At 38.3% G+C, this 16,211-nt stretch overlaps 1 protein-coding gene and 2 pseudogenes across 1 annotated transcript; 1 reads left to right on the top strand and 2 right to left on the bottom strand.

The window, feature by feature from the left end:
- The first annotated feature begins 9,079 nt into the window (after nucleotides 1-9,079).
- Nucleotides 9,080-10,337, top strand: LOC149099615 (uncharacterized; annotated as a pseudogene).
- Nucleotides 10,338-11,751: 1,414 nt separating this feature from the next.
- LOC149099616 (uncharacterized) lies at nucleotides 11,752-13,399 on the bottom strand (annotated as a pseudogene).
- LOC149099617 (uncharacterized) lies at nucleotides 12,954-13,767 on the bottom strand. Its single transcript, XM_089277088.1, has one exon. It carries the CDS (start codon nucleotides 13,753-13,755, stop codon nucleotides 13,417-13,419), a length of 339 nt encoding a protein of 112 aa, XP_089133214.1. The 5' UTR covers nucleotides 13,756-13,767; the 3' UTR covers nucleotides 12,954-13,416.
- Nucleotides 13,768-16,211: the final 2,444 nt, after the last annotated feature.

Raw genomic sequence — 16,211 nt, forward strand, 5'->3', positions numbered from 1 at the left:
GCAGTCTGTATCCCATACTTATGGTGGGAAATTTGAAATAATCAACCACATTCAGTCACGTAATCAAGGAAAGCAACCACTGAAGCAATCTTAAGAGGCACTGCAGAGCTGGAATTTTAGGGTCTGGTGCAAGTACAAGAACACAGTGCATCCAAGTGCCACTTCGAAGTTTGTCAGTTCTGGAAAATGGACGAAGAACCAATCACAAGGCCCTTGACCAACAAGGAAGTTTTCAAAAAGAGAAAGACTTCGGATGACTATTTGGTGCAGCCATCAAAGTCTTTAAACTGCTAACAACCTCAGGGGCCCAGCTTCAAAGCTCTCAAAAAGAGAAGGTGAGGTGTTACTACCTCTGGGACTCTGAGGTCATTGAAGAATCTGCCACTGTCTTACAAATACACAGAACGACTTTGAAGAAACTTTTTCATGAATGGCTAAAGATGTCACAAATATTATCCCGATCATGCTGAATGTTGAAATTACAAAGAGTGGAAAGGAAAGCATGCTGTGGAAGCGGTGGATCTTAAGCAAGAGGCCTGGTCCAAAGCAAGATCCATGTTCATAGGATTTTCCAAAGCTGTTGTGATTCACGGCAAGGTTGTGCACATATGAGGAGGCATTAAAAGTCTAGAGCCACCTTGTCAAGAGGAAGCACTGTCCTATGGTGAACATCTATTTACCTGCAAAATCTGTTTTTGACAACAGCACAAGCTGAAAGATATTATCTAACATTGAAAATCGGGCAGCTTTTCCGACAAAACCAACAGGGTATCTGGATTTAATAAATGCTACGCCAAGAGGGGTGAGGCTGTTGACACATTGGAAATCGAGACTCCAAGCACAAACAATCAGAAGAAAAAATGAAGCAGCTGGTCAAAACAACGTTGACTCCGAAAGATTGGAAGGATAATTTACATGCTGCATGCCTAAATGGGGAAGATCAGAGGTTCGTTATTAGTCTTGTTCATTTCCTTAGGATGGGTATATCGGAACGCAGTCCTATGCAGATGCTGGTCATCCAAAATTTGGTGTCCAAGCTTCAGAGAGCCAACAATAACCATTCTGTCGATTTCATGAAGGATATCAGAGGTGAAAAACTCACGATAGACAAATCCAACGTTTCGGTGACATCTTGGTGCCATTGTCAAGGGAAACTAATTAAATATGCGATTTCAAGAGTAACTAAGAGTTCAGAGTTACTAATTTGCATAAGTTAGACAAAGACCTTAGCGCGAACTGAGTCTGATTGTACATTTAACCCATTGACGCCTCTGCCACCCGTAACCGCCCGTGCGAAAAACTCCTCCATTTCCCTGTGCCGCCCGTAACCGCCCGAAAAAAAGCACGTGGGGACAATTGCCTTTCCTACCCTCGCTGAAGACTTTTTGGTTCTCCTATTGTTCTATTGTTCTTAAGGACAAATAAACCAATCAGAATGGGCTTTCTGAGCATATTTTTAGAGGACTTTGGGGGTCGTAGAAAGACGGTTTTTCTTCTTGAAATTGCGCGCTCAAAAAGTGCAGGTAATCATGGCGCGTTGCAGGCCAAATCTAAAAACTTCCAAGGTCTTGTTTTCATTCCTGACACGGATAAATTACTGACTTGGGCTTTAAAATAGAAAGGAAAAATACAAATCAATGTTTAGGTGGCCTCAGAATGGAGGATCAAGGAGTACAGAGTCCTCAAAACTTTCTGGTGAAGAAGTTTTTCTTCCTACAACCGCTGCGAAAACATGAAGATCGGAGTGCTTTCAAGTAAGTTTTGACGACAGATCGCAGATTGAAAGCAGCTTTTCGGACTTAAGAAACAAAAATGGTAATGTACATTATTACTTTGAAGTTGAATTCAACTTTTGAAACGATTTGTAAAGCCACGGGCATTAAAATGACTGCAAAAGCGGTTGGCCAAAACTAAACCTTTCGCATTAGCGTGAAGAATAATTTGCACATGCAGTTCATGCAGCAAAGCACGTCTGCAAAATTTTGAACAATTTTTTGCTTTTAAATAGGTTTCTTCGCCTCGGCTTGAATGAAAATTTATTGTTATTGAACTTCCTTTCGTATTTCTTTCATTTAGTTCCTTGTATTTGGGAATTTTAGGTTTTAAAAGTGAACAGTAATTTGCACGCTTGATTTCTGCATATTTAATTTACAGCGACCTCCAGGCACTTTGTTTATTTAGTTTATTCGCTTCGTTGAAATACTTTTTGGAGTCTTATTCGGCTATTACAGAACCGCTGAGAAAAGAACTAAATGGCCACTGATTAACACAGTTGAAATTCGACTGATCTCAAAATAATTCGCTTGTTTTTGTCGTCTTTTTGATTTACGACTTTCATCTTTCTTTCGCAGTGTCGTAATATTTTCGTCACGCGGCAAAGAAATTACTCGATTTCTTGTTTTCAGATTGAGTTTTGTATGAGTTCTTTGCTTTTAGTTTTTCGTTGTTTTCTCAAATGTTAGCCATTATAGTACAAGAATGAAATTCTGTTGAATTTGGTTTCGTTTTTTGTCCTCCAAAGTCAATAATTAACTCATTTTCACAAAGTCAATTTTCTCAGCTTCTGTGGGACATTTTGTCACGCGGAAAAAGAAATAATATAATTTCTTGTTCACTTATCAGTTTTACACATCAGGTTGAGTTCTTTTTGTTAATATTTTTTAATACTTTGACCCTTCAATTATTCAACTTTAAATAAATGATATCTTGAAACCTGATCTTGTGTCTGTGGTTACTGCGCATATGGTTTATTTTTGTGCTTTCGCTCGCTCTGAAATATTCCAAAAAAACGTCAGGGAATTAGGGGTGGGTCGCGGGCAATTTTGTTCAGGCGTCAATGGGTTAAACATGGTTGTAATTGTTTAATGAGTAACATCTCATTGAGACAATCAAACTTGTTGTGGCATTTTTTCAACACACTAAAACAATTACGACCATGTTTAAATGTGCATAACCTCACTGTTATGGCATAAATGTCCGTGCTAACGATAATAAATTGCATGTGGCCAAACCTTGATCGTGGCTACAAAGCTAAACACCCTCTGGAATACTGGGCAGCTCTCAGAAGAGGTTGTTGTCATGACGAATCGGGGAAAATACGTAAAACACCAATTAATTTAATAGGCTACTCTACAGATTCTGCAGGTTTTTCCCTGGAGGCAGCAATTCAGTTGATGATGCCAACAGGCAAAGAGAAAAATGAAGGGACCCAGTATTTAGCTCTTAGTGTAGTTAACAAAGAGTTTGCATCTCCGTACTACTAGTACCTCAGAGCAATAGCCTAATTGGACTACAACCACCAACAAAAGCAGTTCCTAAAAACTTGAAGTACCAGACACGCCAGTTAACCTTCCGCCAAGAGAATGGAAAATACTTGCCAGAAGAATGTGTTCAACACTTAAGGTACCTGCCCAGGGTAATTTTCATGTCCTTAGCCTTATTTATAGATTATGTGACCTAATATCCAAAAAATATGTTTCTATCCCGGTATACAGTACCAGTAATATCCTTTTACTAGGCAAGTTTGCGTTTTTACTGGAAGTTGGTTCCATCAACCGAGGAAGGATCTGGGTGGGTTGTCAGGGAAGCAGTTGAGTATGCAAAATTATAGACAGTGGTCTTCTGTGAGAGGCGTGCTGTTCGCCGAAAGAAGATGGCGGCAATCAAAGTTGCATCACAAGAGCCAGCATTTGCGGCTTTCACAGCCGAATTTACAAGAAATGGGTAAGTTGTTTATGTCACTTTATGTTGTGTATCTGTTTTTGCTGTAGCAAAAATTAGATGTCTTTTGTTTTTCAAAGATTTGATGCCCCCAAAGGCCTCATCAGCCTATCGAGACATTTTTTTTTGAAACTCAATGAAACTCCTGATGAAGGGCAAGCCAGGCTTTACAAAAGGTTATGGTCACTTCTTTGGGTAAGTGGCTAATTTTGCCATTTGTGTGCTGTTTGCTCGGTGTTTGAAAATTCTACTTTATGTTCAAGCTCTAGTTTTATGGATGAATGGTTTTGTTGCACATGGATTGGGAAGGCAGTGAATAATGACAGATTATTTGCATGATTTGGACATATTCCAATTTTTAATTTTGAGAAATGTAGTGTTAAGTATTTTGATATGTTTTATTCATTTCTTTGGAATTCCCATTTGTATAACCATCTCACCGAATTGAAGTCCAACAGTTATCTCTGAATACTTCAGTACAATGATTTTCCACGCATATGATCTACTAGATGTAAATAATCGATAATCCATTACTGTGACTTCTGATTTCAGATGAGGTGTGAGTTAGGTGTTCTATTTCAAAATTAAGATTGTCATGTTTTTCTTTCTTATTTAGTTTGGGAGCAGGCAGACACTTGGTGCCCATGTGGGAAAGCCAACCTTTGCTTACCCTACAACCTTGAAGAGGGTTATACAACACATACCAGGAGATCTGATCGATAATCCTGATCCAAATCATGCAAGGGTAAGTTGAGACTGTTCTTCACTTCCTAGTCAGTGTTTCTTCATACCAGTGGTTTGAAAGAGAAAATGAAATTCATCCATTTGTTGTTGTTTTCACTGCCTCCCTAATATTCTCCTTGAATAATGTGCTAATTGGAGGTCAGGATGACAAATTTTGCAACATTGTTGAGATATTTGCCAAAGAAAATTCAACTAATGAAGGGAAGTAAACCCAATGTAAAAGGCATGAAGAAAATAATTCTAGACCCCAAATATACAGAAACCCCTTTCCCACAAAAAAAAAAATGGTACAGAGACTAACACTGTGCTGGATAAAACTGTACACAATTGCATTTTTTTTATTTAGGTTTACAGGATCAACATTGCTGACGTTGCTAATGCGAGATGGCTGGTGTAAGGTAGAAGATGAAGATGAAAGAGTGCCTCTTAAATATTTCTTGATTGTTATGATCATTATTATTTATTATAATTTTTAATTAAAGATACCATTCTTCACATTGGATGTAATTTTTCAAGTCAACAACAATAGTAGCTGCTTTTTGTACAAAACATGTAGAAACAATAGCTAAAAATAAGAAATGATATGACGAAAAAAAATTACCATAAACATTTGGAGACAAAGATATATAAAAATTATGGATTTTCCCACATTTTATATTTATTTTTTGAATAAAACAAGCAAATGGAACTATATAATGGAAAGAATAAGAAAAGACCAAACTGAAGAAAATAAATATTTTGATAAAAAGGCAGTTGTGTGATTACCTTGACACTCAAATGAAAACCACTCTATTATAAACTAGATGCTTTGCTGTATGTACCCAGGCAGTCGTTATACTGAGAAGCACTAGCTATATTGCAATTGAGCTAAATGTTCTGCATTTGAAGTCATGTGAAATTGAATCGAATCGATGTGCTCAAGTTATTGTGCCTTTGGCTGCATTTCTTGGCATCGATTATTAGCTTATTACTCATTTGCAGGCCTTTAGGGCATGAAATGAGTAATAAGCTAATATCAGCCTATGAACGTTTCAGACTACTTTCATTAGTTGTTGTTTTTTTTGCATTTCTCAAGCAAGCGAGACATTTTGAATTTCAGAGTTATGGCGGTGCATGACATAGAGCTGCGAACGCATTTGTCGAAAAACATAAACTTATCTTGTGATTTTTAGCCCATTCAGAAGTTAAAGTGTCAGGAAAAGTGCTTATGTAAATGCTTGTTTGTTCAGTACAGATAATCAGTCGCCTAGATAGCCAAAGTAAGCTTGCACTATTTTCCAGCTGCAATGTTGGTGTACCATGGAGGTACACCACCATACTGGGCTCTGTAAATTTGTGCAAATTATTTCGACGAATATCTGAGGGTTGGGAAAACGCACAGACTTAAAAATTAGAGAAGTGTCATCTTCATTAATCTCCTATAACGTCACAATTTCTTGACTTTATCCACTAAATGGTTTTCAAATATTTTTTTTATTGCATCAGGATTGCGTGACAGTGTTTCTTTTGTTTTTCTTTCATTTATCTATTTCGCCGCGCTATGACTCTTGGGACATGTCACGTTCTTGCTTAGTTGTCGCACTTCTGTTAGAGGATCATCGGTGTTATGTTGTTGTAGGAATCATCGTCGAATTTTAAGGACCTTTATAAGCCAGCTAGAGGCATTACTGCGCGGAAAAGATATGTAAGTGTTTTACTGTTTTCTTTATTTTAGTTATATTCCATTTGGTTCGCTTTTCATCGATTATTAAGCTTTTAGTAAGTTTCTTGAGGGACCACGTGTTTAGGTTAGGAGCATTCCAGCGTGGCAAATGCTAGGATTTCACGCATTTATTTCAAGTGTATTAGTCCCTAGCTGTTAGAAATTATTGTTCAGCATTTATACCTTGCATATTTTGTTAGATTTTTCTGTCGTTTTTTGTGCAGAACATGTATTTTTCTTGTAGTATTGTTGTTATGTAACTAGCGGGTTCCGCCTCCAAATATGAATTCAGCATGCAAGTTTAACCTTTAAAATCGTTTTAGTTTCTTTATTTATACCTTATTTTTCGGTTATAGTTAGTGTAGTTTTTGCCTTTGTACGTTCACATTAGTTTATTTAGTTATATAATCATTATTTTCAGTTTATGAGAATCAACATACGTTGTGCAGAAATAAACGAGCATTAATCAGAACTTTCATCGCCTTCTGTGGTCGCATTCTCCGTAAAATACTTCTCTCCAAAGCCGACACTTGATTTGTCTGTGATTGTCGTAGCTTCAATTACATACAGTGTGTTGCAGGATTTGTTTAACTGTTCGTCAAAGGCGATAGCAACTGTTAAGGTCCACTGCATTTTGTTTGGTCGTGGTGGAACCCCTCCAGCAAAATTCAAGTTTAGGAGACAGTGTGTCAGTCCTCACATACTGATGGAACTATCTGAATTTTTCAATAGAGAAAGTGTTTCAAGGCCTTCTTCCTGCAAAGTGTTATGATCGACAGCCAGGAAACACCAGTAAGGTACTGGAAGGACAGCATTAAGGAACTTGTTAACCAGTGCTTGCTTGAATATCCCAGTGGTGTAAAACGCACCTACATTTACACCCACCTTCCATCCAACTTTCGTTACAACACAATGCTGGCAGGGTTGTGCAACCTATGTGATGAGTTTGGTTACTCAAATTTTGAGAAGTTTATGTCTTTCCTTACTTGTGTAGAAAGAGCAACGACTGTTTCTGTGAATGATTTTAAGGGCAAAGTTTTACAGTACCAGTGCTTTATGAAGACCCAATTTGCCCATCAAGTGCAGAGGCATTCCCCATGCTTAGAACTCTGCATGAACAATGCATTTGCCTCTTGTTCGCAGCCACATGACAGGTTTTGCCTCGATGCATGTGTGCTCTACAATGTTTGCAAGCAACTATGCACACTGCTGTCCAGTGTCCCGAGAGCCAGTGAACGAGAAAACCTGACAAAGGAACTTGATGAACTCATGAAGGTTCATACCCAATATGTGGCACATCTACTACACACACAACACCGATGCGATTACTATAAGTACATTCTGGATAACTTGCAACCAGGCGAGGCTGTGGTAATCGTGGATTACAAAATGAAATTGGAGTTGGGTGTCAGAACAAGAGAAATCCAGAGAGACTGGTATGGGAATCGTGGAATTTCCCTACATGGCTTCCTTGCCATTGCCCAAGTGAGTGAAACAGAGAGAAGAAGAGGTAATTGACCTCTGGAGCGACGACACCAAACAGGATGCTTGGTTCAGCCAGAGTGCTATGGATGTTGGCTTCCGCTGGATGGAAAAGGAGTTCCCTGGCTTTCGAGTGTACTTATTTTCTGGTAAGCAGTCAACTTAGTTATAATAATACTGTTAGAAATCGAAAACAACTGTAGTGTAAAAAGGCTTAGTTTGTATTTCTTTGAACATTACATGGAAAAAGCCTCAATATAAATTGTTAAACATATTACTGATTAATTATTCCTTATTATAGTAATTTTGAGCCATAGTTTCAAGGATTCACACAATTTGGAATAGAATATCTCTAGGGATTATCAGACAAAATCTCCTTTCTAGTATCCATATGTTTTTGTATTGTTCTATTTGGGCAAACTTGTGACGTATCAAATTATCTTGCAGTTTAGTTGTCATTTCATTTTGTCATGATTGCTACTGACATTGTGGGGTGAAATGCTATCATGTTTTTTTTTCTTTTAGGCTTATTAAAAAGGGTTAACCAAAATTCAGTGGCTAAAAGCTCCTTAGGAATTATTTGCCCTATGGTAAATTTACATGTAATTTTTTTAAAAGGGCATTAGATTAATGAAGTATTGTATGCCTGTTTCCATTATTTTAAGCTATCAACAGCTATGATTTTTCAATGTTTATTGTACAGAATATCATCTTTCAGTGTACTTTTCAACATTTTTTGCAGTCAAGTACTCTTATTCACATACAGTGTCCACTCGTGTGTCTCAAAATTCAGGAAATTGCAAAGCAAACATTTTAAAATTATAAAGGGCGAGTACCTTATATAACATCTTAAAATCTTTTGTTGTTTCAGACAATGGTCCACACTACCACAATACTGGATTTATCCTCTATTTGGTAGAAGTCAGCAAAGCATTCCAGTTGACCCTTGTCGAATACAACAACCTTGAGGCCGGTGAGGGGAAATCAAAGCTGGATACCCACTTTGCCCACATCAGTCATAAGATTGTTTGATGGGTTAGAGTGGGTAACAACTTGAAAACAGGAAGTAAGTTGGGAGAACTGATTGGGGTATGTTTGATTTCAACTCTTGATAGTACAGCTCTTTATAAGCAGCTATCATACTGGCTAATGTTTGAAATAAGCCCATCCTCCCCTTTTCTCTATCTCAAGTAAGCACCCAAATAAGCAGCCTTGTATGTTGCACTGTACAAGGAGTACATGCATTATGTTGTTGTTTATGTGGAATTGTTTTCTTTAGAAAGCAGAACATGATTAAATATCTGACCATGACTTAGCAGAAGTAAAAAGTGTTCACTCCTGCTCCCCTCATTGATATTCTGTCGGGTATAAAATAACATTGCATTGGTAAGTTAGAGTGCTTAGTGCTGTAAAGAAAACCATCAAGAATGGCCCATTTGAAGCCGAAAAGACTGATAAAGGTGATGTCCCCAGAATGCCTGACTCTTTTTATACAGTGTTATGCCCTCTAACTTTCAAAATTTTAAAAGCACAGAGCACACAAGATTTTTGTACTTCCTTTGTACCCCATGGTTAGTGCACTCGCATGTTTTCACTTCAGCAGAAGGAGGTCATGATAGAATTTTATAACTGGCAGGCGAACTATGGGATAAGGGCAGACCCTGTGGAGTGCATTTCAGCCATGAGGGAGAGAGGCCTGGAGCCGCTCAAGGAAGCGCAGATTAAGAGCTGGTGGAGCACATACCACCAAAAGAGGAAACGAGAAATGGAGGGTATGGCTGCAAAGAGCACCACCAGCTGGAAATGCCAATCTATCAGCTTCTCCTTCAGCATCCAGACAGACATACCCCTCTGGTTCTGTAAACTCTGCAACTGCTCTATCTTCATATCCACCATCAGCATCTACCCCAGTACCAACAGCAGCAGTACCCACTGCACCTGTACTTGCACCTGCATCTGTACCTGCACCATCATCCATGCCTGCCCCCACAACATCATCACCTGTAGGACCCAACTCTTCATCAGCACCTGTCCCAATAACTTTGATGACACCTGTGACTGGAACAAATGTTGGACGTGGCATCAATGAGTGGTTGTTTCCAGGAAATGTCAGTCAGTCAACCATTGACGGCAGAAATGGTAGCAATGCATGCACTTTCATTGCTCTTTTCTTTGGCCACATTTACTACCACTCCAGTTTACCTACACCCCCTGTTGGACAACCCCTCACACAACAATGGGAGGGAGCAGTAACAGAAGCAATCAGGACTGGAAATGATATCCATGACGAGTTGTTTGGAGGTGAGGGGATTAATGTTGCTGTGGATGATGCCATTGATGCAGCTGGTGATCATTGCCACATTTGTGGAATTTTGCATGAGTACAATGTGTTTGGTGTAAATCTACTATATCAGTTTTATGCGGGTATAGACTTGATTCTTCAGCAGAAACAGTCATGCCATTTGTTAACAGCTAATGAAAAGACAATGATGATCATTGTGGACGGTAGTGGGAGTATAATTTTCATTGACTCTCATATTTACGGTCGTAATGGAGCATTGGTTGCCCGAATTGACGCTTATCAGGGCAATCAGGCAAAAGCATTTTCAGCTTGGGTTGATCAAACGCTAAGCAAAATTATGGCATGGGTCTCTCTATTTGCTCTCTGACCACAGTTTGCTACTTATAAGCAAAAGAAAATCTGGATACTATTGTAGCGAGACCCCATAAAAATGTTTGTTTTCACAAGAATTCATGCAAACAAGTATGGATAGCTGTTGTATCCCTGACATAAAATTGAACTGAAGCATACCCATACAGGGGTTAAATTTTCAGACAGTTATATTTCGTGTTTTCACACAGGAAAATGTAAATCTGTATGTAGAAGTACTTTACAGAGTATAGCATAATTTTTTTTGGAAAACTTTGTGAACTGTTGTAAAATACTATTGTACCACTGAAGCTAGTGACTAATGGTAGAAATTGTACACCTGTCACAGGTGTAAGAGCTGTAAAAATCTGCTACCAAGAGAATTGAATCATCCCTGTGTTGTTTCCTAGGGTAGTTTCCCATTTAGCCAAAAAAGGTCTTAGGTTTTTGTCATTGTTATAACAGTTAAATGGCCATGGAAATGAAAAAATATATGGCATTGTAAAAGCTCTCGTCATTGTTATGTTATGTTTTGTTACTCCAACTCCCTATAATTCAGCTTTACAAAGCACTGTTTTTTTAATTTTTTTTTTATAATAGAAAACGGTTGCTCTGTGCTCACGTAGCTAACACTCAAGGGTCTTTACGGGATTTCAAGAGTACTGATGTATCCAAACCACTCGGGTTTTCACTGTTTTGTTCTTGGGAAATTCAAACTAGGGGTACGTTTCTTTAAGAAACTCCAAGATTGGATTCTTAAATCCGAAAGAATCCGAAAACAGATTTTGCGTTTCTTCACTAAACAGATCAATCCAAGATCTCTCGGATCATGGTGCGTCAAAGGAACCGAAGAATCCACTCTGGGCAAGGATTCTTCGGTTCCTTTGATACACCCTGATCCAGGTGATCTTGGATTCATCTGTTTAGTAAAGAAACGTATAATCCGTTTTCGGATTAAAAATTCAATCTTGGATTTTCTTAAAGAAGCGCACCCTAGGAATTTAGTAGTCCAATAGGGAGTGAAATTAGCCTCAGTTGGCATGTTGCGTTCCAAACTGAAATGTGCTATTCAACCATCGAGACCCATCGTTTTATATGAATATTCAAGATTATTCTCAAAATTATACAGAGGTGGTACCCAGGTTGTCTTCCAACACTTGGGTATAAAAATCCAAGATAAACTTTGTGGACTTGAATGAAAAAATGAGAAAACGGGAAAAAGGAAGAAATTATATAAACAAACAACGACACGCAAATTTATTTTTAAACAGACGCAATAGATTACACACAATAATTTCAAAAATAAAGCTTTTGGACTTAGGGTATGGCAGTGAGGAAAATCATGACAAATAGCAGATCACATGTCAAAAAAATAGTACAGATTTTGGAAATAGCTTATTGAAAATTGCAGTGGGATTGGGTTTGGCTAATTTTATGCTAGGGTTTTCACTCCTGCCGACACCATTATAGTATGTAGTCTCCCACGCAGCCGTTTTTCGTCATGTCACGCAAGCCTTGCGTGACATCCCAAAAAACAGCTGTGTAGGAGACCAACACCCTGGGATCCTAATTTTTCCAAAAAAAAATTCCTTTTCTGGTGAAAAGTCAATGAAACGCGATTATTTCACCTCACTCATGTGCGTAAAATGGGGTTGACAGGCCTGCACGACTCTCAAGCGCGTGTTTTAGCCTTTTATAGTTTGGCTCTCACAAGTATATCTTTGAGCGAACGCCCTCTTTTGTATGAAACGAGGGGCGGATCCTTGTAGATTTCGCTCAGTAATGGTTGTTGTTCTATTAAATGCCATTTTTTCATTAGGATTTGTTTTAGGTTTGGCATTGATGGTTGATATTGTGTGACAAAAGGCAAGATTCATTTGTTTTCTCTCTGTTTTGGTTGGAGGGCTAGTTTCCTCTCTTCAAAGTTCACTTCAGAGAGGGTTGCTTGAATAAGATTCTCTGGGTAACCTCTCTCAATAAGGTGTGACTTGAAGGTTTTGATTTTCTCTTCAAATATTTTCTTATTTTCTTTTCGTTCTGAGAAGTCTTAAAGCCTCTCCTTTGATGAAACCTTTTTTAACTCCCGGTGGGTGGGATGAAGTAAAGTGTATATATTGGAACGTTTCAGTAGGCTTGAAGTGGGTACGCACATCAAGAACTGAGTCTTTTTTGAATCTTTCGCCTTTAGAAATGTTCATATCCAGGAATGTCGTTTCTGTTTCAGAAACCTCAGCCGTGAATTTTATTGTCGGGTAGTGGTTGTTTGCTTGTTCAACGAACTGTAATATTTCATCCCTGTTTATAGTCCAGAGTGAAAATATGTCGTCTATATATCGTTTCCAGACGAGCGGTTGAAATGCGCTTTGGCTTAGGATTTGTTTCTACCTTACTCATGAAGATGTTAGCAAATGCTACTGCCATCTTTGTGCCCATGGCTGTGCCATGTATTTGGAGGTAGTTTTTCCCAGCGAACTGGAATGAGTTTTCCTGTAGAATAAGCCTTAGCGATTGCTCTAGTAGTGGTGTTGGGATAGGAGGTTTGTTTACGTAGAATGTTTCGTATGCTCTGCATACTGTTTGGATTCCCTCCTCTTGTGGTATGTTCGTATAGAGGCTCGTTATGTCCATTGAAACAAGTATAACGTCCGCTGGGACTTTTGTTTTTTTCTATGAAATTAATGAAGTCTGTTGAATCTTTGAGATAAGACTTCTGTTGTTTTGCAATAGGCTGAAGTAGTTTGTCAACAAATGATGATAATTTCTCTGTTGGGCCTTCACACCCTGATATTATTGGTCTACCGACCGGGGTCGATTTGTGTATTTTAGTAGGGGTGTAGAATTCTGGAATGCGAGGCGGTTTTGGCATTTCACAAAGCCATTTTTTAGTGATTTCGTCTATGTGGTTTCTACGGTAGAGCTTGTTGATGAGTTGTTCAACCCTATGTTGTGTATAAATTACCATGGGTGTTTCAAGAGACCTGTAGTGGTTTATGTTGTCTAGGTGGATTTGACCTTCTTGTTTTTTGTCTTCTGTATTCATCACAACAGTGGTTGTTCCTAGTGGTTATTTCACCTCACTCATGTGCACCTATGTTTACATGAAGCCAAAACTAAAAAACTACAACTCTAGATCGCGGATTTGGCAAGCCAAAACAAAATTTATCTGATTGTAACTAAATTCCTCCCTTAAGTTGTCCCGAACAGTGCGAACTTTCTTGTCATTGCTTGAGACTATCTTGCTCTTGATCCATTTGAAAGACTCTTCACCGATGTCCAGATACTTGGCAATTGTCTGGTGGTCCACATCTTGTCCTGCCGCAAGACAATCAATACCATACACCTCTGCGGTGGCTGGGGCAATCTTAAATTCTTCTGCCAGTTCATGAAAATTTTTCCTGATCTTCAATCCCTGGGCAACGCGATGCTTTTTAGGTGACAGCATGTTCTTTCCATACATCTGGTGCAGTTCATTCTTCTGTGTGAAAAATTGGGTTTTGAAATTTAGTAGTGAAAAAGGTCAGAACTACTATATTGTCTTCTTGACAATAATTGAATACTACTTACACTAGTATCAGACTTGACGCATTTGGATCCCGAGCCTTCATTTGCACATGGTTCACCCAATCTCTTTCTGAAAATAGAATATAATGAATAATTGAATGTCATATATTTCAATACATCCAAGTAAAAGGTATCAAAATCTTCGTAAAGCTAGTTTCAACAACTTACCTCATCCATTTTGCGCGTTCAAACAGGTAATTTATCCTGAAGAAGCTCTAAAAGACCTGATTCACAACTATGAGCTCACCACAACCTTTGAAAAAGAACAGTGACAACAGTAACCTGTCGGAAACTCCACAGAGAATACCTCCAATCACAAGGTGTGAATTTTTCGCAAATTGAAATCAGAACCTCGCGCAAGATATTTCAGTCACGTACGCATCGATCTCCGTGCATTTCTTTCGTTTTCGGCACCCCAACAAGCGTGGAAAAAATGAATGAAGTTCTGCTCTTTTTTGGCCGCTGGTGTTTGAGTATCTCGAGCCAGAGGATCTAGTGAGTGTGTCCTCTGTTTGTCTTGCATGGTGGCGTTTTGTATTTCAAGGACGCAAGTCACCTGCCCAAGCATTGCAACATTGTGAACAACTCCATTTAGCCGACACAGGAAAGCTGTATCAGAAAGTACCGCTTTGTTTCTTCTCAAAGTCAACATGGTGAAACTTAAACAGGACTGCCATCTCTTCGAAAGATTTTCTTAAACTTGTTGGCGTAGCAAAGCATCTTGAGACGCTGAACATCGAGAGCTGTATGGAAATATCTGAACAAGCGATATTCAAGGCCAAAGGGTCCCTTCTTTGCTTGAGAAACATAAACATTTCCTTCAACGAGCAGTTCAGCGTTCTTGTTGTTGCTTGTTTGTGTTGTTACTACTCTGTACAAGACATTCGTGCAAGGGGAATAAAGCTAGAAGAGAAAGAAGCACTATTTCTAACAAAGACATTTCCACGACTTGGAAATGGAAGAATTACTTTAGACATTGGTTCAGCCACAGGTGGAGAATATTTTTTGATGTGTTGAACATTTTGTCAGATTTTGATCTTTTTGAAGATTTCTAGTGAAGTTACAGTCTAATGCTGACATCAAGAAAAACATTGTGCAGGGATCAATGAAGTTACATTTTACATTTGCTATTGTTTTGTTTTGCTGAAGAAAACGCGCTATTTGGTGTCAGATTTTTGCGCGAACATTTCAGCCAATGATATTACATGTAAATGACGTTTCTGTCATTCTGGATAGGAAACATGACAGAGATTAGATTTACCACCTTTGTAACTTTCCTCACATACAATTTCGCTGAAACTTCAAAGGTTTACTTGTTACGTTAATATGTGTATAACGTGCTAAATTTAGCTTTGCGATCACACTGCAAGAATTATTTTTCGGAGAATGCTTGTTTGAATTTCACGCTAATATGTCCTTAACCAATAAAAAGTTTGTTACTAATCCAATTAGAACTTGATCAGGCTAAACCATCCAATGGTTCCCAGTGCTAGGGCCTATTGTTTTCTCTTTCCGTCTTGGTCGAAGCGTTACTTAATTTGTATTACATTTACGGTTGGTCAGCTTGTTACATTTAGCGTTAAATTGTATTACATTTTCGGAGGGGTAAGTTATTACATATAGGGTTGATTTTTATTACATTTGTGGTTAGTATTACATTTAGAGTTAATTTTTATTACATTTACGGTTGGTACTACATTTAGTGTTGTTATTACATTTAGTGGTGATACAGGTTATCAAGAGAGGATAAAAATCAAATAGTTCATTCCCCATAAATTGCACTATAAATGACTAATGATACCGCATAAGACAAAGGAATTTTATGTGTTTAATCCTAAACGTACATGTATAATTGTTAATGTTCAAGAAAGGAATAACATGTCTGAGATCGTTCAAAGTTACTTTCAGAAAAACAAAACAGTCGGAACTCACTACAACCTTTCTCTCGATGGATCACTGTGCCATGCATAGTGACGCTGGCAGCTAGAACTGAAAGGTGTAAGGTCATGTTTTTTTTACAGTTAACTGACATGATTAAAAGTTTCAAGAGCAAAAGGAAACAATAATATATTTAGATGATTTTGTATTAGAGTTAAGAAATAGATCTAAAACATAATAATATCGCAATTTCAGAAGTTGGATTATGCAACCAAAAATGTCCTGTCTTATTGGGGGTGGGTCATGCCATTGAAACCCTCATTTAGTGGTGGGACACTGAAATAGAAGAGGTGGGTAGTGTGTTTTCTAACACCACATTTTCAAATACTCTGGCCCACTACTCCCCTTCTCCTGTACTTTGTGAATAGTCCCGTAAAAAATACATGTGGTTGATCTTAAACCAGCCAGCCTGCG

Source organism: Orbicella faveolata, unplaced genomic scaffold (assembly GCF_042242905.1).
Source record: "Orbicella faveolata isolate gen_17 unplaced genomic scaffold, um_ofav_v1 contig_46, whole genome shotgun sequence".
In the NCBI taxonomy this organism is placed as follows: domain Eukaryota; kingdom Metazoa; phylum Cnidaria; class Anthozoa; order Scleractinia; family Merulinidae; genus Orbicella; species Orbicella faveolata.